At 39.6% G+C, this 25,046-nt stretch overlaps 1 protein-coding gene across 12 annotated transcripts in view; it reads left to right on the forward strand.

The window, feature by feature from the left end:
- Positions 1 to 25,043, forward strand: part of NCOR1 (nuclear receptor corepressor 1) — a 156,360-nt gene extending 131,317 nt beyond the window's left edge. For 9 of the 12 annotated variants that reach the window (XM_058559592.1, XM_058559591.1, XM_058559599.1 and 6 more), the window contains 6 exons: positions 235 to 444; positions 913 to 1,062; positions 1,411 to 1,524; positions 4,218 to 4,383; positions 4,588 to 5,081; positions 7,573 to 7,778. In XM_058559592.1, coding sequence (XP_058415575.1) covers positions 235 to 444; positions 913 to 1,062; positions 1,411 to 1,524; positions 4,218 to 4,383; positions 4,588 to 5,081; positions 7,573 to 7,763 — 1,325 coding nt within the window. In that variant the 3' untranslated portion in view covers positions 7,764 to 7,778. Of the gene's footprint in view, positions 1 to 234; positions 445 to 912; positions 1,063 to 1,410; positions 1,525 to 4,217; positions 4,384 to 4,587; positions 5,082 to 7,572; positions 7,779 to 8,155; positions 8,311 to 8,466; positions 8,691 to 11,417; positions 11,559 to 13,649; positions 13,793 to 18,640; positions 18,695 to 19,194; positions 19,417 to 22,334; positions 22,512 to 24,679 lie in introns of those variants that run through there. The other 3 variants (XM_058559604.1, XM_058559602.1, XM_058559595.1) reach the window with 3 other exon arrangements.
- Positions 25,044 to 25,046: the final 3 nt, after the last annotated feature.

The raw sequence follows: 25,046 nt of genomic DNA on the forward strand, positions 1-25,046 counted from the left end.
TTTCCCTTTTCCATTACATTTGACATTAGAATGTATATTTCATATTGCTGATATATCAAGGTATAGAATGAATCCACCTTAATCCCTATAGTGCCCCCAGCCCCACACTAAATAAAAATTGCATGTGCAATTAGCTCAACAGATGGTTTTTTCTTACTTTTCCTGTGAGTGATGTTTAGCAAATGAATTTCATCCATACTAAGCTAAATGCCTTTCTCTCATTCTCTCAATCAGCAGCTGCTGCCTACCTGTTTCAGAGACAGCTTTCACCAACTCCAGGTTACCCAAGTCAGTATCAGCTTTATGCAATGGAGAACACAAGACAGACAATCCTAAATGACTACATTACCTCACAGCAGATGCAAGTGAACTTGCGCCCCGATGTGGCCAGAGGACTCTCTCCACGAGAGCAGCAGTTGGGTCTCCCGTACCCAGCAACAAGGGGTGTGTGTCTTTGCAGTTCAGATTTCATATAATTTATTGTATGTACCCAGGGTTTCCTAGTACTCAATAAGTATTTGTTGAATGAATGATGGAAGGAAAGAAAAGAAAGCCATATCCTTTAGCCCTTGAAGGCAAACAAAGTAATGTATCAAGATGGGGTGTTTTGGTGAACACCGAACTAACTAACTAAATCAGTATGCTAGGTATTTGAAATCGTTTTACCACTTTGCTGTCTCTCTTTAATCTATCCATGCTTTTAGGTTACTGGTATGGGGCACAGTATTTCCTATCCTTCTCTAGATTTAAAGAAAGTCTTACAAAGTAATATGATCTTAAACATTTTTATTTATACTGTATACAAAGTATCATTGGGTTATAGAGAGAAAAAGTAAAAGAGCCCTGTATAGTTCCTTATCTTTCGAGTAACATAAACTTAACATAATTTTATTGTATTTGTCTTTTGAGCAGGAATCATTGACCTGACCAATATGCCTCCAGCAATTTTAGTGCCTCATCCAGGGGGAACAAGTACTCCTCCCATGGACAGAATCACTTATATTCCTGGTACACAGATTACTTTCCCTCCCCGGCCATACAACTCTGCTTCTGTGTCTCCAGGTAAGAATCTACAGTTACACACCTCTCTGATATGACCAGCGTGCTCAAGTGTTTACAGCATAGCCTTTGAAGGTATTTTGGGCACTTCTTTCCCATTTGGTCTGCTCTTCTTCATTTAATATTTAGTAATAGTTCCTATATGCCATCTGTCACTGGTCTAGAAATACCCTAAAAGCTTGTGTTATGTTCCAGTTGTCATCCAAGACTCTTAATAAAATAAACTTCCTACGTCTCAAATTTGGAGCTTTTTGAAAAATTTTCAGTCACTTAAGATAAATCTAAAAATTGTTTGATGTACCTGACCAGTTGATAGTTTTGTCTTCAAGTTGCAGATTTATGTGTTTACAGGACATTCAACACACCTTGCAGCAGCTGCAAGTGCTGAAAGAGAACGTGAACGGGAGCGAGAGAAGGAGCGGGAGCGGATTGCTGCCGCTTCCTCAGACCTCTACCTTCGGCCGGGTGAGTGGAATGGCTTTGTTCATTCTGTAGACATTTCTTGGTAATCTAGTATGATGGGGCATTGTGCTTATTGTTGTGGGGGATGACAAGGTGATCTTACAAACAAGAATTATAAGACAGAAAGTAATTACATGCCTTAAGTGAAGTACAGGTTAAAGTGCTATAGAAGTTGAAATGGTGCAGAGACACATTTTAAACAGGAACGTGAAGTTTTCTTGATGAAGCTGCCATTTTGATTTGGCCCCAGTGGTTGGCTACAGCTGGGCCTGAAGATGCTGCTGGGTACAGAGGTCATTAAAGCTGAAAGCACCCCAAGGAAAGGCTCCTAGACATGGTGACATATGTGTTGTTACGCTGGAGTTTAAAGGAAGAATGGAGGGCCGGCCCCGTGGCTTAGCGGTTAAGTGAGTGCGCTTGGCTGCTGGTGGCCTGGGTTAGGATCCTGGGCGCGCACCGACGCACTGCTTCTCTGGCCATGCTGAGGCCGCGTCCCACATACAGCAACTAGAAGGACGTGCAGCTATGACATACAACTATCTACTGGGGCTTTGGGGGAAAAAAATAAATAAATAAAATTATAAAGGAAGAACGGAAAATATGGTTAGAAGGTTGTGTGACATTTTGAATTACAAGTGACGTGCTGCCGTTCAGTGCAGGAGGCAAGTGACATGATCAGAGGGGCATTTGTACAAGAGTGGCATGAGATGGATTAGAACCCTGAAGATGGGCATGGCGTGGTGCCAGGAGGACAGTAAGACTGTGTCAATAGTTGATATGTGTTGTAATGACTGCCTGAGATAGGCTGACACTGGGACTGGCCAGAAGAGAACTCTTGGAAGAATATTGTTAAGGTGAATCCAAAGGACTTGACAATAACTGGATTTGGGGAGTGAGAAGAGACAAGAAACAAGATTGGTCTGCAGCTACGATAGAGCAGGATTAGTGAAAGCAAAGAGATAATGATTTTTATTTTGGACGTACTTAATCTGACATGTCTTTGGAACATTTGTTCTTATCCATGGTATACTTGTCTTTTCATATTCTGCTTCTGTCAGTGAAATCAAACCATTTACCATGTCCATATTGTCAGATATACAGGTCTGGCACTTAGAAGAAAAGACAGAGCTTGGAGATGGTGACTTAGGAGTCATCTGTAAGAGTTGAAACTCTGGCTTGAATGAGATTTCCAAGGGACAAGTGTGTGAAGAGAGGAGTAGGTCAATCCTTAGATGTTACTCGGAGGGATGGAATAGATGGAGGCAAAGGGAACCAGAGACATGGTCAGAGAGGTAGGTGCAGAACCGAAGGGCCTGGTGTGAGGAGGTTGTCACATTGAGATGGTCATGGGAGACAAACAGAAAAGGAGCCAAAAGCTAGTCATCATATTTGACCTAGAAATATCATTTGTGAGGATTTCTCTTAAACAATTCAATGGTTGCAAAGCTTGAAGACATTTAGATGTAACCTATTTTCTGTATATAATAAAAAAATTGATGTGTCTGACCATAGGAAATGCTTTAAGAATTGTGAGGTAGCACCACAATACTGATTATGTGTCGACTGTATAAAACCATGGAAATTGATTTAATTAAAGAAAGCTGAGTGCAAATGATACATAACTTTGGTAGGAACTATATTTTAAAAATGCTTGTGATCCCATTGATGAATAACATGCAGATTTAAGACAATAAAATACCATTTTTCTCCATCAGACATTTAAACGGTTGATAAATATTCTGTGTTTAAGTGTCTGAAGAAACTCTGCCTCTCATACATTGTCAGTGGCAGTGTAAAATAGGGATAACCTTGTTGGAGATATAAGAATTTAAATAGCAATTTCACTTCTAGGAATATCCCCTAGAGAAATACTCATACAAGCTGATGTATGGTCAGAAGGGAGAGAACTTCTGAAAAGGCTGCCCTAGGTGGAACCTGCTGTGAGAATAGGGGTGTATGCTAAAATTGCTAGCTCTGATGAGGGCAAGAACAAGTTAGAAAGTCCAAGTCAGGACACAGAACGAGAAGAGTTAGAGAAGAAAGTGATTACAGAGGGAATGTGAGAATTTGAGATCTTCTGAGTGAAGTAGTTCTGACCAAGTCCAAGTTGTGGCTTTGTTATGGGAGAGCTAAGGTTAAATTAACAAAAATTTCTCAAACATTGAAGAAGTGTAGTTAGTGGAGCTGAGCTTTTGGGGAGGGCGGTGAGAAGGATTTCCCATCAGAGAGCTTGCTGAGGGAAACAGTTCCCGGTGGAGGGCAGTAAAGGAGTGGAGCAGGAAGAACTGGTTGAATGAAACGGCCTCAAGCCCTAGTGTAGTAGGAGTATGTTATTTTCATTACGCTACTTAGCAAGTTGTACTGAATTTGGTTTTGGAAATGATAAACACACCAGAGTTTGAGGAAAAGTCTGAGAGATGAACTTTATCTGATTTGTATTAGTACTTCATTTTTGACCTTTTTGTTTCTCGCTGGAATCAAGGTAGAAACTTGTCACCAAAATGGAAATGATAGTAAATATGGCTGATGTTTTCAGTATGGTTTTCTTGCATCTTTATTGAGCAACTCTTATAGAACATATTCCTAGAAAGGCCAGAACGTGGGATATCAAGGTTCTTAACAGTCCCTAAATGTTGCTTTCTCTAGCTGCTTCCTTATGGCTTGTCTTTCTTTCTTTTTTTTTTTGGTCCCCACAGGCTCAGAACAGCCCGGCCGACCTGGCAGTCATGGATATGTTCGCTCGCCGTCCCCTTCAGTCAGAGCTCAGGAGACCATGTTGCAGCAAAGACCCAGCGTTTTCCAGGGAACCAATGGAACCAGTGTAATCACACCTTTGGATCCAAGCGCTCAGCTACGAATCATGTAAGTCTGTTGTATACATTTTGACAAAAAATCCCAGCCTCTTGCATACACACATTTTAATTTGTGACTGCAATAGTTTTAGTAATGATTTTCTACCTGCTCAGCATTTTTTGTTGTTGTTGCAGTTTATCCTTCTGTCTCCCCACCACACCCCCCAATAAAGAGTCTTTCCTTCACAGAGTTGTGGTTTGGTTTTATTTACAGGCCACTGCCTGCTGGGGGCCCTTCTATAAGCCAAGGCCTGCCAGCCTCCCGTTACAACACTGCTGCGGATGCCCTGGCTGCTCTTGTGGATGCCGCAGCTTCTGCCCCACAGATGGATGTTTCCAAAACAAAAGAGAGTAAGCATGAAGCTGCCAGGTTAGAAGAAAATTTGAGAAGCAGGTCAGCAGCAGTTAGTGAACAGCAGCAGCTAGAGCAGAAAACCCTGGAGGTGGAGAAGAGATCTGTTCAGTGTCTGTACACTTCTTCAGCCTTTCCAAGTGGCAAGCCCCAGCCTCATTCTTCAGTAGTTTATTCTGAGGCTGGGAAAGATAAAGGGCCTCCTCCAAAATCCAGATATGAGGAAGAGCTAAGGACCCGAGGGAAGACTACCATTACTGCAGCTAACTTCATAGACGTGATCATCACCCGGCAAATTGCCTCGGACAAGGATGCAAGGGAACGTGGCTCTCAAAGTTCAGACTCTTCTAGTAGCTGTATGTATCTCAATCTGAGTTTTGCAATATGATATCTAAGTAAAGAATTACTTTATTCTTTAGGTAAAGCAGAACAATTTTGTATAAAGAAAATCCTAATCTTCATAGTAAATGTAATAGAAAGGTTTTGTGGGTTGGTAGTGCAAAAATGTCTCTTCTACTATTTTTATGATTATTTAAATATCAGAGTTTCTTAAGTATACCTATTAAGGTATTTTCCATGAGAAAACCATGCTCTTTATAGAGTTAAAGTTGGAAAGTTGGTAGAGGGCAGAGCTTATTAACATTTTCAGGTGTCTGAAAGGTGACAGATATATCATCAAGCTCTGGGCTACTGAAACCTAGTTTTTCAAGAAGCTTTTTCTAGGATGTGGTTCAGTATTTAGGCCAACACCCCAAAGCCTCTTAATGTCCTTTTTTCTAAAATACAAATTTTTTAAAAGTGAGACCACCTTATTTCTTAGTAATTGGTATTTACATTGCACCTTTCTTGCAAGTTGGATTTTGATCAAGTCTGCTTAGTCACTTGGAGGTTTACCCTGTAAGTCTGTAAGAATTCACAAATCTACAGTAAAATGCTAGAAAAGTTACTTTATTTTTAACTATTGCCTAAATTCTGTATAGAATTCCTGAAGGAATAAGCAGGTATTTAAACAAGTATCTGCTAATACTTGAAGTAATTTAACCAACCTCTCTGTTATTTCCATTAATGAAATTGAGTCGAGTTGGAGATAATGAAAAAATTATATCTTGTGGAGTGGCATGCAATGTGCAGTTCTTTTTTGGTCAATATCTATCCCATTGCTGAGGTTTTTATAGAGAAAGGGGCAGCTTGGTAGTCAGTTATATAGACAAAAGATTTTCTTTAGCCTGGGATTATGAAAATCTGCAAAATAGGTATGATACATGCAGAAAATTGGTAGCAAGAAGATCTATAGTTGTCTGACTAGGCCTTTTGGAGGGAAGTCACCAGCACACCTGGTGATCCAGCATGTGGCTTAGTGGATGCTGTAGCAGAGTTCCCTAATTGCTGGATAACAATTCTCAGTTGGCGTCAAAACCAAACCTTGCTCTAGGAGTTTGACTTTCAGAAGGTCTGAAAATAGAAAGTCTGGTTTCTTTTCTGAGTGTTCCTGTTTCTGAGTGTGGTTGTCTTCTTTTATCACTGGGTAAATTACCTGCATGAAGCCCACAGGCTCTTTGTAGTTATTCAGCGTGGTTTTCAGTTTTTCTCTTCAGAGCCTCCCTCCCCCTGAAGGTGAAGCACAGCACCTTCACCTTACCCGGAAGGCTTCATGAGCAGTGTGAACACTATTTAGCATCAGACTTTCTATTGACTGATATCGGATGTGGTAAGCAGATTTAGGATGTTGGATACATAAAAAGAGATGAGTACCCGTGGATACCAAAGTTGCAAAGTAGTATAAATTACTTTGAATATAGTGATTTATTTTAGTCACCCAAAGATAATTTCCATTGCGCTTATCAGGTTTCTGTTCAGAGCATACTGGAACCCAGGTAACTGTAACTTCCATGACCTGATGTGGCGGTAGGAGGAAAGGGCTATTCAGTTGAGTACTGGAGGAACAGCTGGTGGCCTGATAGTAGAGTTCATTCCCACCTGCTATACCTGTGTCCATGACCCATTGACTGATCACACTCAGGCCCTCTGGCAGTTTTCTCACATTCTTCGGTGCAGCCTGTAAATGCAAAGAGCACTAAAGTCAGAATGTTCCTGAACTGGTGGTTACATCTGCCTCTCGCCCATCCTCAGCTCTGAGGCCATGGCAGGACTGTGAAAAGCTACCTACTGCATAGACCCTCAGTTTTCTTGGGAACTGCATTTTAGAGGGGGCCCTTCTCTAATGTGGGCATCCTCCCTTTCTGCCAACAGAGTGAATTTGCTTCTCTTCGCACATTCCTTACCATTTCTGTTTATTTTCACAATGTAACATGTTGCTAAAAGATTATTTAATTTTTGTCAGTAGTACTCCAGTGATTTGATTCATTATATAGTGTTACTTAATCTGTAGCTTTAAAATCATGATAGCAATGAAGCAGCTTTGTAGCCTCAAAGTTTTTCTAAGAGGTGACTGTCCCACAGAATTGAAATTATTGGAAACAATGAACTGTTGAGAATCTACTCTCTCATTTGTTTAATCTCTTCTGATGAATGTTTCCTGGTGATTTTCTTTTCCAGCTGCCAAAAGAATGTCACAAGTCTGTTCTCTATTCTGCCTCACCTAAAGGTCTTAGAGCTTACAAAATTTCAGAAAATCCTGTACCCTACTGAGATTAGGAACACCAAGGCAGCACTTATGGACCTTTGATACCAGTCTTTTGGGCTTGTCATTTTTTATCATTAACCTGGGGTGCCACTGAACATTTCTGAGAATAAAAAATGAAATATGCAACAAATAGGTTTGAAGAACTTGGACTTTTGAAACTTTTCAGAGGATTAGTTTTAAAAGATTCTTTTCTTTTTTTAAAGTATCTTCTCACCGGTATGAAACACCTAGCGATGCTATTGAGGTGATAAGCCCTGCCAGTTCACCTGCACTGCCCCAGGAGAAACTACAGGCCTATCAACCAGAGGTTGTCAAGGCAAATCAAGCAGAAAGTACGTCTTTTTTAGCCACCAGTTTACATGTTTTCATATTTGCATTTATCCTTTGCTTCTAATTACCTGTCTAGACCATGTTAAAAAATAACTTTTGTTAGTTTTGTTTTGGAGTAATCTTATATGAGCCTGCTTTAGAAACATCTAAAATTGCACTAATGAAAAATGATTTTTAAGCTATTATTGATTATTCTTCTGTTTATATTTTAATGATATAGAAAATAGTTGATATAAATTTTGTTTGCCTACTTACGCTCTCACGTTTTATTCTATACTAGTCCTCTGATATCTGTCAGTGAATAAGTATTTTTTTCTTCAAAATTAAGATATGAATTCTGGTTAGAGATATGTACCACATCCCTTTCACGTGTTCCTCTGAGTTATGTTTAATCTTTGATCATGAGTGAAAGGCGGGGGCATCCCTGGAGTGAGACATCTGTCTGTCCTCTATTAGATGAAGCCAGACAGTATGAAGGACCATTACATCACTATCGACCACAGCAGGAATCACCATCTCCACAGCAGCAGCTGCCCCCTTCTTCACCGGCCGAGGGGGTGGGGCAAGTGCCCAGGACCCATCGACTGATCACACTTGCCGATCACATCTGTGTAAGTTTTTCATTAATCTTACTAATTTTTCTTCTTTTGATCATGCAGAAGGCACATTTCACATAGAATCACGATAAAGATGTCTAGATTTTTTATGCTACATATTTTTGCAAGTACTTAGTGGGTTTAACCAATTCTTTCTTTTCTCATTCACAGCAAATTATCACACAAGATTTTGCTAGAAATCAAGTTTCCTCGCAGCCTCCCCAGCAGCCTCCCACTTCTACATTCCAAAATTCACCATCTGCTTTGGTGTCTACACCTGTGAGGACTAAAACATCAAATCGTTACAGCCCAGAATCCCAGTCTCAGTCTGTCCACCATCAAAGACCAGGTTCAAGGGTCTCTCCAGAAAATCTTGTGGACAAATCCAGGGGAAGGTATGGCCTTTATTTCAAACCATATGTAAATTTCACAACAGTAAAACAATTTGAATATATCTACAAGATAGGGGATTCATTTCTTACACCTAAAGCTTATCTACCTTCATTCCGTGGAAAGTGTAAATGAGGGTTTTCCCTCTGTATATTATTCTTGAAATGTCCACTGTCGGGGCAACAGGTACTATATCTTTTTAATGTGTATTCAGAAGTTCAATGCTATATTCTGTTTGTGGGTTTGCTAAGACAGTTATAAAGAATGTGTAGTTTGGTAGTAGTATAGGGACACTTTGAGTGGTCCTTCAGAATCATAAAAATGTTTTTCTCTCTCAGTGGTTTTTGTTGAGTCAGCAGAAATAGATGTTTAGGAAGCTGGCAGTAAATAATGAAAATGAAGCCAGTAGAGGCACCATGAGGGAAAACACATTTTACCTGTATGGCAGGACCATTTGGTAAAGAGCTCATTTTCTTACTCAGTGTTCTGTGGCTGCATTGTTAGAAAATTGAGGCAAGGTTTTTGATTCAAGGTGGTAGACTAAGCACTGGCACATGTTAAATTATGGTAAAGCAGTACAGACATTCATAAAATTCATAAAAATGCTGAGAATTTTTATGACTGAGGTTTGTATAAGACTGGGATATCAGCAGGTCAAAGATTGTGGCAAATATCTAGAAGACACACAGTGGACGGATAAACCAAAGTAGTGGAAGCCATAATTCAGAGAATGATAAAGAAATTTATAGCAGAGGTGATTCTCCAGCCTGCCTACCAACCCCTTAAAGTAAGAATAATGTATTTAAAAAGCTGAATGGTCTTCATTAAAAAAAAAAACTTTATTGTAGAATTTTTCAAAAATAATAAAAGTAGAGAGAAGAGTATATGTTTCTGCGTATCCATTGCTCAGTTTTGGTAATCAGCATAGGGCCAATTTTGTTTCATTTTTATCCCCACTTGCCCCATCCTCAAACTGGATTCTTTTGAAGCAAATCTCGGACATAATCATTTCAAGAAGCTGGATTATCTTAAAGATAAGACAAAAACACATTCTCTTAACTGAAAAAAAAATAAACTCAGTTACCAAAGGAGAACAGAAAACTGTATACCAGAGTCATGGTCCATTCCAGATGCAAAGTACTACATGGCAGATTTTGAGCAATTGATGGCATTTATGAAAAGAAAATCCATTTGACTTTTTCACTTGTAATTTCTACATCACTACACCTGTGCATTTGAATGAGGAATTCATTTCTTTCATTGGTTTTATAGTTTAAAATGTTCATACAATCCATAGTGTTGTAAAACACCATTAATTGATTTTTCAATCTATAAGCAAAACACAGAGGAGTTTTTCTGGAGTTCTATATAACAGGATGTAAATGCTGTAAATCACATAAAAATGGCTGAATATGCTATGTAAAGTTAAAAGAGACAAACTAAAGATTAAAATAAAATGGGCAAAAACATACAGAAAATAGTCAAGTTCTTCATCTTTCATGGAAGGGAGTTAATAGATACTGTTTCAAGTTTGATAAATCAAGAAAGGTATAAGATTATTTAGAGTTTTAGAGGTAACCACCAAAGACCTAAAAGAAAAATGGTCAAAAATGACCACTTCTAAGAATTGGATGGGGTTGATTAAAAAAGGAAGTGACAAATTATATATATAATTATAGATATGTACATATATAATTATATATTTATATATTATATATCCATACATATCTATAAATGTACATATATAATTATATATTATATATTATTATATATACATACATAGCTATAATTATTTAAATACATATATATAACTATAATAGTAATAAAAGCAGATGTTAAAGGTCACAGGTGGCTCTTAATATGTATAATCACTAAGCCAAAAACTTTTTTTGGTCTAAACAGTGTGTTTATCTCACATTATCTTTACCAACATGGTATCTAGAGGAAGAACAGTAAATTGCAGAGAACTGCTCAGCCTTAAAATGATATAACTAGAACTTTTCTTGACTCACCTGACAAACTCCTTAGGTTTCAGTTTAGTACTCAAGTCCTTTATCTTCTGACTTAATGGGAAAAGACCTGGTAAATCATGACTCAGAATCAGTAGTAAAACCCTTGAGGGCTCACCAGAGTAGCTGGCCAAGGGTAGGATGGTGGGGTTTGATGCTAAAGAACACCATGTCCTCCCGATGGAGCCTCAGCTGCGGCCTGTCCCATGGTGCTGTTTGTGATGCGACTCCCAATTTGTGATGGGACCCCCAAATGTGCTGGGAACGCGTGGATAAAGCAGCAGTAACAGACTCTTTTTGGTAACAAGGTATACAGTGAATACCTGAGGCAACTTTTTTTTTTTTGTGAGCAAGACCAGCCCTGAGCTAACATCTGATGCCAGTCCTCCTCTTTTTTGCTGAGGAAGACTGGCCCTTGGCTAACATCTGTGCCCATCTTCCTCCACTTTATATGAGATGCCGCCACAGCATGGCTTAACAAGTGGTGCATGGGTGTGCACCCGGGATCCAAACCGGCGGACCCTGGGACGCCGCAGTGGAGCACGCGCACTTAACCGCTTGCACCACCGGGCCGGCCCTGTGAGGCAACTTTTTTTATGATAGAAATTGGCAGCTTTTATTCCTTCTCTTGAATGAAGTAATGAGTTAACCAGTTTCTGTTTAGGATAAGCCATAGGTGAGCCCTCAGAGCACAATCTAATATTTCATATGTTACAATATTAGGCCTGGAAAATCCCCGGAGAGAAGTCATGTCTCTTCAGAGGCCTACGAGCCCATCTCCCCACCCCAGGTTCCAGTTGTGCTTGAGAAACAGGACAGCATGCTGCTACTGTCTCAGAGAGGAGCAGAGCCTGCAGAGCAGAGGTGAGGAGTGAGGTGCACTTGCTAGCTGACAGCTCCCATTTATAAGTGTGTGTGTGTGCACACGTGCGTGCACAGTGCCTTTCAGTTTTTAAGTCAATGCCTTTTTTCTCTTTTGGGTTATGTGTCAGGATCTGACTCTCAGAGGATCATTTAGTCTGTTTTCCTAGTTATCTAATGCTAGTGGATTTTAATGAAAAAATTGTAATATTTAAATAGATTATAGAAGAAAATTGTTCATTATTCTTCTTGAAATTACGTCCTTCTAGATTTTTTTTAAAGACTTTTTGTGTCTGTATGGTCACCCAATGATCCAGGCACCATTTGAATGCTCACCATGTACCAAGCCCTGAGGACTATATATGGAAGGGAAGTAACAGTGAGCACCTGTGCTGAACTGCTTTACATATTTTTCTTACCAGTTTCTAACCCTGACCCAACTCTAGGCATAATTAGATTTTTATTCCCATTTGGATTACATGCCTTTGATTTGGCATTTGGTCCCCTTCCTCCAGAGTGATTTCTCTAAAACTCATGTAGAATCAAGCACTAAGTCATTAGCATGGCCTTAGAGTTCCTCTATGATCAGGTTCATGCTACTCATCTCATTTCCTGCCACTTCACCCGTACGCTTCATTCTCTGTCCACATCACGTTGTTTATTGTTCCCTGAGTTCCTTTCAGTTCATACTCACGTTGTCTTCTTGGTGTGGAACACCCTCCCCTGATGCTCTGAGAGGTGAATACATGATTTGCCCATGGTCACATAAAGTCAGAGGGAGAGTCCAGCTTTAAACCAAGGTCTGTCTCACTCTACACTGTTAGTGCATTTCTTACAATGTGTTGTAAGTTATTTCCTTACTGTATATATTTATAGGCAACCAAATAGATGTTGGTACCTTTCAATGAAATGAGGAAGAAAATCCATTTTTGGAAAGGGAATGATATTAAATTTAATTATACATTACACGTTTTCCCCTAAGTTTGTGATTCTTTTGAGGACAGGGACCATGATTTATTCATTTTTCTACCTATCACCTTATTTATCTTACTTGGCATGTAGTAGGCGTTCTCATGTTTGAATGACAAATGAATGAATCCACATGATCAGATTAGGTTATCAATAGCCTTCCATATGTTCTCTGTTATCATCTCTGGCTCTAGCGAGATCCTTGTTGGTCTTGAGGAAACTTCTTCTTCTTCTTCTTTTTTTTTCTTTGGTGAGGAAAATTGGTCCTGAGCTAACATCCCTTGGCCAGTCTTCCTCTTTGTGCTGAGGAAGATTAGCCCTGAGCTAACATCCCTGTCCATCTTAATCTGTTTTTTATATGGGATGCTGCCACAGCATGGCTTGATGAGTGGTATGTAGGTCCACACCTGGGATTTGAACCTGTGAACCCCAGACCACCAAAGCACACTTAACCACTACGCCACCGGGCCGGCCCCAAAACTTCTTTTTTTTTAAATGTGTTAGTATAGGAAGCTGCCAATGAAATATGAAACCCTTTACATGAAACTCAGCTCATCTGGTAGGAGGCTTGAAATAATTCTAACAAATAGACCGTTTTATTTCGATACTGTAGCTATTTTGTTCAAGTCCAATTGTTGATTGCTTAGATGTGAGCTCTTGCTTATCTTATAGGCAAATATGCTATTAGTTTTAATTTCATTTTACTTAAACTTAATTCTGCTTTTAGTTCCCAGTTTATGTGGTAACCATAAATATATCAATGTTTGTGCCGTTCAGCAGACAGCATCATAATAAGCTATTCTGAGTTTTCCTGTTAATATTCATTTGCTGCTTATTCATTCTTTGTTAAGCATCTCTGTTCTAGATTATCCCCATTCCAGTGCTTATTTTATGGTTTCATCTTTGAGTGTTAAAGTATTTGACTATGTCCTCAAATGTGATGTAGTAACTGGCTTATGGTCACATATTGCTCCTTAGTGTTGTAACCACAAACACAAGATTGGGGAGGTACTAGTGTTCCCAAATACTGTATGACTGTTATTATTATTGATACGAAAGTCCCCAAGGTTAGGAGTGTACTCCAATCCTGTATGATGATAACAGACATAACTGTGTTCCTAACAGGAATGATTCCCGCTCACCAGGGAGTATAAGCTACTTGCCTTCATTCTTCACCAAGCTTGAAAACACATCACCCATGGTTAAATCAAAGAAGCAAGAGATTTTTCGTAAGTTGAACTCCTCTGGTGGAGGTGACTCTGATATGGGTAAGTGGGATTTCTTTCATGAACCCCAAATAAAACATACATTAATAATGATATCTCCAATGTTGCCTCTCGTGTAATCCTTGAGTTTGAAGGCTCTTATAGGCATCTATCTAACCACATCTGATCCTAAAGTTCCTTCTCAAATGTCCGCCAGAACATGAAGATTTCCTATTAGTGAGCAAGAACTTGCTACCTCCTAAAGCTGTCCATTTTCTCTGTGGACCAGTGCTGAGTCTAGGAACCTTTTTTCTTATGTGGGGCTAGATTACCTCTCATAGTTTTTTACCCACTGGTCTTCATTTTATCCATGTTGATAACCCATTTTCGGCCATCTCTACATGACATCTCTTCAGCTATTTGAAGACAAGTCATGTTCTTTGAGTCTTATCTCTATGAACGTCCCCAGTTTCAGCAGTTTTTCATCATACGGTGTGGTTCTCCCGTCTCAGTTGCTCTCCACTAAAAGCATTTTATTTAGCTTAGCCTTTCAGTAGGTCCTGAGTGGTGTGGTATGATCTGTCCTAAATTCCTCATTATTAAGGGAGTCTAAAGTTGTATTAGGATTTTTTTGGCAACCTATACACGGTTAAGTTATAGTGCACTTAGTATCAATATAAATATCAAGGTCTCTTTTGATGTGCTGCTCTTGATCCATCCCTTTCCCTTGCTATACTTTTGTATTACTAGCGCCAAGTACAGGATGAGGCTGTCTGTGCTTGCACCATTCCAACTACTTTTTCTACCCTGCCAGTGTCTTTCTGGGTCTCAGTTCGGTCATCCAGAATTCATCTGAAAATCTGATAAACTCGCCATCTAAAAATTTAATAACACCAATAATGATGGTAGCAAACAGTTATATATATAGCACTTACTATGCTCTAGCACTTACTGTGCTCTAGGCACATTCTAAGCATGTTTATATATATATATAAACTCATTTAATCCTCACAACAACCCTACATGCTACCTATTATAATTATCTCCATTTTGTAGATGAGGAAACAGAGACTCAGAAAGGTTTACTAACTGGTGTGAGTTACATAATTAGTAAGTAACAGGGCTGTGGTTCAAACTTAGGCATTCCAACTCCAGAGTCCATGCTTCTAATGAGGTACTAACTAGATTCTAACAGTTCTGTACTCATAGCATCATTACCAGATTGCTTATCCAATAGGATAAAGCTCTGTGGCATCCAGACCTTTCTTTTGGGTTGATGTGCATGCATTAATCAGAGCCTTGCTCGCATTCTGTTATGCAGTACACTCACACTATCACTCAGTCTTATCCGTCTTTTCCTCAAGTATATCCAGTGATACAGAGAGACTTTGTTGGATGCCCTGCAGAAATCTAGGTATACCACAGTCTGCCATGTTTCTGTGATCTACGATCTACTAGTCTCCTGGCCCTGTCAAAAGAAAGGAAATTGTGGGTTAGGAACTGTAAACTGCCAGGTGTATGTGTGTTTGGATCTGTGACACTTTGTGACTAATAAGGGTTGAACGTCAAAGAGAAAAAAGGATGAGCCCAGTGTCACTTACTGTTTGTGAACTTATCCTAGCTCTTAATTACCAGATTCTTTTTAAGTGGCAACAAATCATCTAAAAGATAAATATTTTAGAATGTTGACCAGAATTGCTATCAGGCTTACAGATATCCTTTCTTCTTCTTCTTCTTTTATTTTTTAATGTCATCATTACATTTTTCTGTCTCCAGTCTTCAGTGGTTTCATCTGTTATTTACACCTCCTCAAATGTCACCAACAAAAATATAGTGCTCTCATTTTCAGATTCTTTCAGAACCCAGAGATGGATCTGTTGGAGCATGGAAACATACAGATTTTAGAGCAGCCAGTTGTTTCACTTTTGTGTGGTTTGCACTCATCCTCTCTAGACTTTGTCTTGCTATTTTAGGGAAAAAAATTCTTGACAGGTAAATGCCACGTATAAATTGAATAAGCCTACTTTATAGTTTTCTTCTTTCATCTAATGTTTTCCATTGTCCTTAGGCAGTAGCTCTCTCATTCACTAAATCAACAATCATTTCTTGAGCAGGGTACTATGTTGGGTGCTTTTAGAATGACAGATGGTCTCTACTCTCTGAAAATGTATAATAAAGTAAGTACCTAACTCTAAGAGAAGATAAAATTTATTAATGTCTTAAGCTTAGCAGGTACTAACAAAATTGCTTTAGTCTGGGATTTTTTTCTTTTCTTTTTGTTTTCTGAGGAAGATTCACCCTGAGCTAACATCTGTGCCAATCTTCCTGTTTTTGTTTTTGTTTTTTGTTTTGGTGAGGAACATTAGCCCTGAGCTAACATCTATTGCCAATCCTCCTCCCTTTGGTGAGGAAGATTGGCCCTGGGCTGACATCCGTGCCCATCCTCCTCTACTTTATATGTGGGATGCCTGCCACAGCATGGCTTGATAAGCAGTGCGCAGGTCCGCGCCCGGGATCTGAACCTGCGAACCCCGAGCCACTGAAGTAGAGTGCGTGAACTTAGCCACTACGCCGGCCCTTCCTCTGTTGTTTCCTATGTGAGCTGCCGCCACAGCATAGCTGCCGAGTGGTGTAGGTCTGTGCCCCTGAACTGAACACGGGCCACCGAAGCACAGCGTGCCTAATTTAACCACTAGGCCATAGGGCCAGCCCCTGGGATTGTTTTTGATTGCAGGAACTCTTTGATTGTGGAAAGGGACAATTAAGGAATTATATTAAGGAACGAGTGTGCTCATGGGACCCGAGGGCACATTCAGTCCGCACAGGGAAGCAGAACTGAGAAATGAAAGCCATCATCAACCAAGACAGCTTCATTTCAACTCATGTCTCTCAATTCAGTGTTCCCCTCCGAGGACATCAGTGACTTGATTCTTCAAAGACCTTAAGGCTTGAAAGCTTATTTGAGCTCTCTGCAGCCTTTGACACTAGTGAACCACTTTCCTCTTCCAGAAATACTCTCCTCTCTTGGCTTTCAGATACTACTTTCTCCTGTTGTTTTCTTTACTTCTTTGGCCATTTCTTATCCTTAGAGGCACAGTCTTGCCTTGCCTGGCCCTTGAATGTTGGTTTTCCCAGTTTTCTCCTCATGCACTATAATTTCTGAGTCATTTCATCCACTCTCGGGGTTTAAACTGGGTGCTGAAAACTGCCAAACTTATATCTGGAGTTCAGCTTTTCTACTAAGCTCTGCTTATGTATCTTGGCAGACCTCATTTCTTCTTGAATATCTTACTGGCTCCTTAAATGTCTAAAATTAAATTAACATTTTTCTACCTCTCCACACAGAGAAATTTGTTCCTCCTCCTTCCCTACCACCTTTACCTTATGGTTGGCTCCACTAATTACCTTCTTGGCAATCCTCCCTATCCCTCATTCTTCACCTCCTGATGGTGCTGCTTCCTCCTGTTAAGTCTGCCTCCTAAACAGCTCTCATATATCTATCTTCCTTTCTCCTCATTTCTGAGTAATTATCGTGTTCTCGTAAGTTTGCCCATCTGTTTTAAACCGGGGGTCCTTAAACTTTAATATCCATCCATCCATCACCAGGAGTGCTTGTTAAATAGATGAATCATAGGGCCCCAGGATCTAGGAAATTGGCAGTTTTACTGAGCTGCCCAGGTGAATCAGATTTGATGGCCTCAGAAGGTACCACACTGAACTGTAAGCTCCCTAGGTAAAGGAAGGAGTGCACTGTAAGTACAGCCTCTTAGTATTATCACTGGTTGAACTATATGAAACTGTCTTCATCTGACAATTTTTGATCAACAGAAAGGTTATTTTATTATGACTGAACCGAATAATTGCTTGATAAATATTTGGAAAATGAATGAATGAGTCTTATTGCACAAACTTCTGTGATAATTACAAGGCTGTATTTATCACTTTGTGTTATTTTAGGTTCAGTTTATTTACCATAAGTGTTACCTGACCCATAAGTAAGAAGACTGTGAACTGTAGTCATTGTTTTATAGTTCTTCCTGGAGATTCTTCTCCTCCTCTTGCCAGTTTAAAGGTTCCTGATCAAGAAAGTTAGCTTCTAGGCACATGCACTCCCCATCTTCACAGATAGCTCTCATCCCTAGGTAAAAGTCCATCTTTCTGCGATCTCATCCCAAACTCCACGTTCTCCACATTCTCTGGGACATCATTTGTTTAGCCACCTATATGCTTTCTTTCAAATTCTCAGCATCAAGTTGGAAGATGTGATGAAAACACCATTTATGTTCCCAAATTCCTTCTATTTCTGGCACAATGCTTTATATAGGTAGTTGCCAGGTTGTCTCAGCTATTGTCATTCAAACTGTGCAAATTACAAATTGCACAATTAGCAGGAATGAAAGGAATCAACAGGCAGAATCTTTGTCTCATCTGGGAATGTAAGAATAGTTTCCAGTTAACCGTGGTAGGGAAATACTTTGTCATTTTCATACTTTTCATTGAGGTGTCTTTCCCCTGGATCTACTCTCAGGCCGCCTCAAACCTGCCGATGTAAGTAGGGGTCATCTTAGAGTCCAAGGTTTCTTCTCTGGCAAGCCTGGATTCCTCTTCTGAGAGCAACTTTGTCTTCCTATTTGTGCGTCTCCAGCAGTGCAAAGTTTCTTTCCCTCCTTGGGGTTATATTACACCTGTTCCTATTTTCCTTCATCACCTCATTTTTTATTTCCTGATTTCCTTTTTAAAAACGTAATTATTTCTTTTACTTTATCTTCACGTAACAGGTGAAAAATAAGGTTGCGATCATGGAAAATAAAAAGGTTAATTTTATTGTAGAACTTTTTTTTGAGACTGTCTCTCTCTTCAGTGTACATGATTTTCACATCTCAATTAACTTGAATGTTTGTTTAAATACAGCAGCTGCTCAGCCAGGAACTGAGATCTTTAATCTGCCAGCAGTCACTACCTCAGGTAAGATTCAAAATACATTATTTGTCAATATGAAATTGGTAGTGTAGCAGTCCAACAAATATGTATTAAGTATGGACTGCATATCAGGGGACTGCGCCAGTATGCAAAAATGAATAAAAGCTCATAATTTAGTCAGGGAGGACATAGTCAAGAGCAATAAAGTGAATTGAGATTCAATAAATACTTGTTGAAAAGATGAATAAAGAGAATCAAAACTATTAAAGAACAGTGTAGAAACTAGGGAACTGAAAAGAGAAGGAAACTGTTGAGTAACTTTAACACAAGTGGGGCACTGATTCATTTAGCAAAGAAAAATAGATTTCCTAGAGATATTATTTTGACTTAGATGGCTGCTCTGTGGGCTTCTCAGTGGTGTTTCAGGCAACTTGCCAGGTGCTGTGTGTATGCGGTAGCCTGAAGGACTGTAGGCAGTCTGTTCACTTGTATTTCCTGATCTACCTCTCAGAAATAAGCAGAAATGTTATGGTTGTCTCTTTCAGGCTCAGTTAGCTCTAGAGGTCATTCTTTTGCTGATCCTGCCAGTAATCTCGGTCTAGAAGATATTATCAGGAAGGCTCTCATGGGAAGCTTCGATGATAAAGTTGAGGATCATGGAGTTGTCCTCTCCCAAACTGTGGGAGTAGTGCCTGGTGGTGCCAATACCTCGGTTGTGACCAGTGGTGAGACACGGAGAGAGGAAGGGGACCCATCACCTCATTCAGGTAAAGTTTTCATTTTAGTGCCTTTCTACTGCCTTTCCCAAGAAAAAGCCAATTTATGTACCAAGTTCTGATGCATCACTAGGAGATTTCATTTATGTGCTCAGAGTCACCTCTGAGGGTTTTAGTTACTTAAAAAAAAAAATTTGTTTTAACTTGCTCAGATGTTTTAGTAAAGTGAACAGAAATGTAAAAGGATGAAAATTTTTACCCAGAATGTCACTCCTTCAGTATATGTTTTTATTTTTGTTTGCATCTAGTCCTTGTCTGTATGCATACATTGTAATTGTAATACAAGTACAATTTCAAATTCTGCTTTTGAATAAAAGTGACTTACTATCATAATAAAATTGATAGGCTCAGTATAAAAGAATTTTAAGCCATAGAAAGAGTAAGAAAAAAAAACCCTTCAGATCACATCATCCAGAAAGCTAGTGTAAGGGGCCAGCCTGGTGGCGCAGCAGTTAAGTGCGCGTGCTCTGCTGCGGCGGCCTGAGGGTTCGCAGGTTCAGATCCCAGGCGCGCACCAACGCAGCGCTTGTCAAGCCATGCTGTGGCAGCATCCCATATAAAGCAGAGGAAGATGGGCACAGATGTTAGCTCAGGGCCAATCTTCCTTGGCAAAAAAGAGGAGGATTGGCATCGGATGTTCGCTCAGGGCTGATCTTCCTCACCAAAAAAAAAAAAAAAAAAAAAGCTAGCGTTTGATAATCATCATTCCAGACACATATAAAAGGATAGATATTAGAATGAGATCATTTTAGACATCCTGTTAAAAGCTGGCAGCACACAAAAAACCATGAGTCTAAGCTTTTAATGTTTAAATATAACCTTTTTCCTTAATCTTTTGTGAACTCTTATGCTTAAAAAATTACCTGAAGGTCAGGAATATTTCAGGTTTAGTTTAGGTTTATTTTCCTCTGTAATTGTCAGGTAGAAGATCTCACTTAGGTTAAGAAAAAGATGAAAGAGATTAGGGGTTTTTATTTATTTATTTTTACCTACATATATTAATTTTAGGACAAATATAGATTCACTTCCTGCTCTGAAAGATGAGCATTTGTTTTCAAATGAGCAGAAAGCTCTTACCTTCTGGTTTTTATTGATTTTAAGTGTGTGTGTGTATTTTAAGGTTTATAATATTGGTGACTGTTACACAATTACAATTATCCTGGTTGTGTAATCTTTTTATTATGGCATTTCTTTTTGGTAAGGTTTTCACACTCTGTTTTCTCACAAAAGGGTGCTGTATTCCAAGATCTTTCATGCTCGAGAATGTCTTCTTGTTGCCTTTATATTTGAAATGACAGCTTGGCAGGTTAAAATATTCTTGACATACTTTTTTCAAAACATCCTGTAGACAGTTACATTTTTTTCTGGCATTCATTGTTGTCTAAGAAATAAGGCCAGATGTGTCATCCCCCGCCCCCCTTTTTGACAGGTGACAATTTATCTGCCTAAAGAATCCTTTTTTCCTCAATTTCAATAAATTAACCATCAGTATGTGTTGGTATTCATCATTCTGTATCAGATTTTCTTGATCACAGGAGAGCATTTGCATCTGCAGTTTGATTTCTACACTCAGGGAAATGTTCTATTAAATGTTCCTTTTAATTGTTTTCTATTTCTTTTGTTTGGCTCTCCATTTCAGAAACACAATTATCTTTTTGCTGGACAGTCTTTGTCCTCTGTTATCTTCTAATTAGGTTAGTCATCTTGATCTCTTTTTGTTTCTTATACTTTGAGTATCTCAGATTTTTCCTTTGTACTGATAATTCCCTTTTCTTTATGTCTATTCTGATCCTTGCTGTATTTTATTTTCTAAGCCTTTTCATCATTCTTCTTGGTTATCTCTTCTTTGAGCTACTTTTGTAAACTGGCTTCCTATATTTTGAAGTTTTCTTCAGTATACGAAGCACCTTTTCCACTTGTTCTATTATATTCTCTTTGTTATCACCAAGGAGTGCATTTCTTCTCTTTCCATGTAGTTCGAGGGGTAGAAGTTCTTTCTACTCATTTTTTTTTTTTTGTACCCTGAAGGATTTGGGGCAGGGTGATTTTGTTCTGCTGGAGCGGAGGAAAACGTTTGCTGGTGGACCTGGGCTCTGATCTCTTTTGAGATCTTTTTAATGTTTTGTTCTAGAGCCCAGTCAGGGGCAGCTCACTTCGGTGAACTGCTGAGGTCACCAACTAAACCGAGCCTGAAAAAACAGAAAGGGCCACCAAGATTTGCCAAACTTCTGCTGAGGTCCAGGAGTGCCATGAAGGGGCTTCTGTTCTAGTTTTTTTCCTTTGACATACTATTTCCTTGGGGTGCTGTATTAATTACTCTGTTTGCTTCTGAATTGGTGGGGGAGGAGGTAGTTAGGATTTAAGATTTTTGTCAACCTGCTTCAATTTCCTTGTAGTTTCTGTGCTCCAAGGCCAGGAAAGAAATGATGTTCCAGAAATTTTCGTTCCTTGGTTACATGTTTTTAAATTTATGGCATGAGGACATACCCCTTTTTTGTTTCAGTTGCTACAAGAAAATTCTGGCTTTCTTTTTTTTTTTTTTCTAATAATTTATTTATTTTTTCCCCCAAAGCCCCAGTAGATAGTTGTATGTCATAGTTGCACATCCTTTTAGTTGCTGTATGTGGGACTCGGCCTCAGCATGGCCAGAGAAGCGGTGTGTCAGTGCGCACCCGGGATCCAAACCCGGGCCGCCAGCAGCGGAGTGCACGCACTTAACCACTAAGCCACGGGGCCAGCCCTGGCTTTCTTTTAAATATTATATCTTTACTTCACTGGGTACTAGGATCTGGATTTTTCATGCTACCATTCTGCTTCTTTCACTTAGCATCATATAATCATCAGCATTTTGGTAGGTTTTTAAGTTGAGAACATAATTATTATATATCAGTAATTTATTTCACTTTTAGGAGTGTGCAAACCAAAGCTGATCAGCAAGTCAAACAGCAGGAAATCTAAATCTCCTATCCCTGGGCAAGGCTACTTAGGAACTGAACGGCCCTCTTCAGTCTCCTCTGTCCATTCAGAAGGGGATTACCACAGGCAGACGCCAGGTTGGGCCTGGGAAGATAGGCCCTCTTCAACAGGTGAGGAACTTACTGCTAGAAAATGAGCCTCAAAACAATTTATATCAATGCCTTGTTTCGTACTTCTAAAATCAGAAACTTTGTATGGAAAACTATACTTCCATTACTGTATCATTAATAGGTTCTACTTTCCAGAATAGAAATTGAGTGCATATAATCTTAAAAATTTTAAGAATGCAAGGTCTGATTACTATGAACAAAGGAAGAGCTATGAAAAAATCTCTCACCCATTCCCCTCAGTTCTGTATTATGGTGGTAGCCAATATCAGCTATTATTTTTTTTAATATTTATTTATTTATTTATTTATTTATTGTGAGGAAGATCAGCCCTGAGCTAACATCCATGCTAATCCTCTTTTTTGCTAAGGAAGACCGGCTCTGAGCTAACATCTATTGCCAATCCTCCTCCTTTTTTTTTTTCCCCCCAAAGCCCCAGTAGATAGTTCTATGTCATAGTTGCACATCCTTCTAGTTGCTGTATGTGGGACGCAGCCTCAGCATGGCCGGAGAAGCGGTGCGTCAGTGTGCACCCGGGATCTGAACCTGGGCCGCCAGTGGCGGAGTGCGTGCACTTAACTGCTAAGCCACGGGGCCGGCCCAATAGCTGCTATTTTTGCAAAGCAAATAAGTCTGTGGTTTCAGTTCCTGCATGAACTACCTGAAGGTAAAGTGCCACTCCCCAGGCAGCTTCACCTTTAGCCTTTCACATAGACATTCTTAGTAGAGAAGGTTCTTAGGGAAATAATAAGAAATCAAAGTCAGAAATGGGAAGAATAGTTTAAAAAGCTGCTATCTTTCTGTAGGCTCATTATGTCTGTACAAATTGCTGAAAAACAATACTCTAGGATATTTATTAAGGTTTTCCATTTTGTGCCTGTTTGTAAGCTTTTCTTTCTTTTTTTTTTTGTGAGGAGATCAGCCCTGTGCTAACATCTGCCAATCCTTTTTTTTTTGCTGAGGAAGACTGGCCCTGGGCTAATATCCGTGCCCATCTTCCTCCACTTTATATGGGACGCTGCCACAGCATGGCTTGCCAAGCAGTGCGTTGGTGGGTGCCCGGGATCCGAACTGGCGAACCCTGGGCTGCCGCAGTGGAGCGCACACACTTAACGGCTTGCGCCGCCGGGCCGGCCCCCTAGCTTTTTTTTTTGTTAACTGAATAACCATGATAATGGTAGTCTTGAAAAGGAACAGACTTTTCTTTCTTTTTTTTTAAATCAAACTGGGATATTTGCTGTGGATTAATCAAACTGGGATATTTGCTGTGGATTTAAGGGTTTCAGAGAATTATAAACTGCCCTTTTCTTCCAAGTTAAATACACATATACGTCAATGAAAAAACCTGAAATGTGCCCTCCCCCTTAAGACATATAAATTTCATATGGATATTATATCAGCATAATTTAAGGCTTTTGTTTTATAAAATTCTCACACCACACACAAAGTGGTTGTGTACTAGTTTGAAAACTTCTAGCCTAGACCAGATTGTTTCTGCTCAGATCTCTTAGGGAAAGAATTATTATTAAACCACTTCTGAAAGTAATTACTTGATGACATGTTTTCTGTTTTTAGAGTTTCTTAAGCTGTAGGAGGCTTTCTGGGGACAATGAAACAAATGTAGAAACTGGCAGAAGGTAGCAGTGCTATCAGGTTTATATATCCCTCTTCTAAATCTTGTACATTTGTAAATCTGCCCAGTGAGATCCAGCAAATGACATGCATCCTGCTGTCCCTTAACCTGCTGAAATTCCTGGGTACTTGTCTCCCTCATCCTCTGAGAATTATACTCGTACATTTATCTTTGAGTCAAGAAGTTCTTGGCGTAACCAGCCTTAGAGCTTAATATCTAGTGGTTCTACTTGGATTCTCCATGGAAACAGCTAGTTTTAGACTTAAGAATCCAGCCCTGAGCTTTCACTTCTGAGCTCAGCAACCCTCACTTCTTGTGCTTACTCATATTAGTAGTCCTTTTAGACTCTCACTGACTGCTGTTATCAATGGCTACAATCTAAGTGGTGAAACTTTGGCCTTTCTGTATTGTTCCATTTTGCTCTTAGTGTCACAAGACTTATTTTAGTAGAATAATCCTGTCCTCCTCCATCCTATGAAAGTTGGACAAAACAGCAACTATGTTCTTAACAATGAAAACCTAATTTTTCTTTTGTCAGGCTCAACTCAGTTTCCTTATAACCCTCTGACTATGCGGATGCTCAGCAGTACGCCACCAACACCAATTGCATGTGCCCCCTCTTCGGTGAACCAAGGAGCTCCTCACCAACAGAACAGGATCTGGGAGCGAGAGCCTGCCCCGCTGCTCTCAGCACAGTACGAGACGCTGTCGGACAGTGATGACTGAACTGCACAGAGAAGGGAATCTTGGCGGGGCCAGGGTGTGGGGGAGGTATCTCTAGTTGTTGGTGATTTTATTTTTAATTGCAGGTCGAAAATCTGCCCTCCTATGACTTGTGCCCAGAGACTTTTCAGGAGAGCCTGGACCATTGATGATGAAGAAATGATGGAAATTTATTTGGAGAG

This window comes from Diceros bicornis, chromosome 18 (assembly GCF_020826845.1).
Source record: "Diceros bicornis minor isolate mBicDic1 chromosome 18, mDicBic1.mat.cur, whole genome shotgun sequence".
NCBI lineage: Eukaryota > Metazoa > Chordata > Mammalia > Perissodactyla > Rhinocerotidae > Diceros > Diceros bicornis.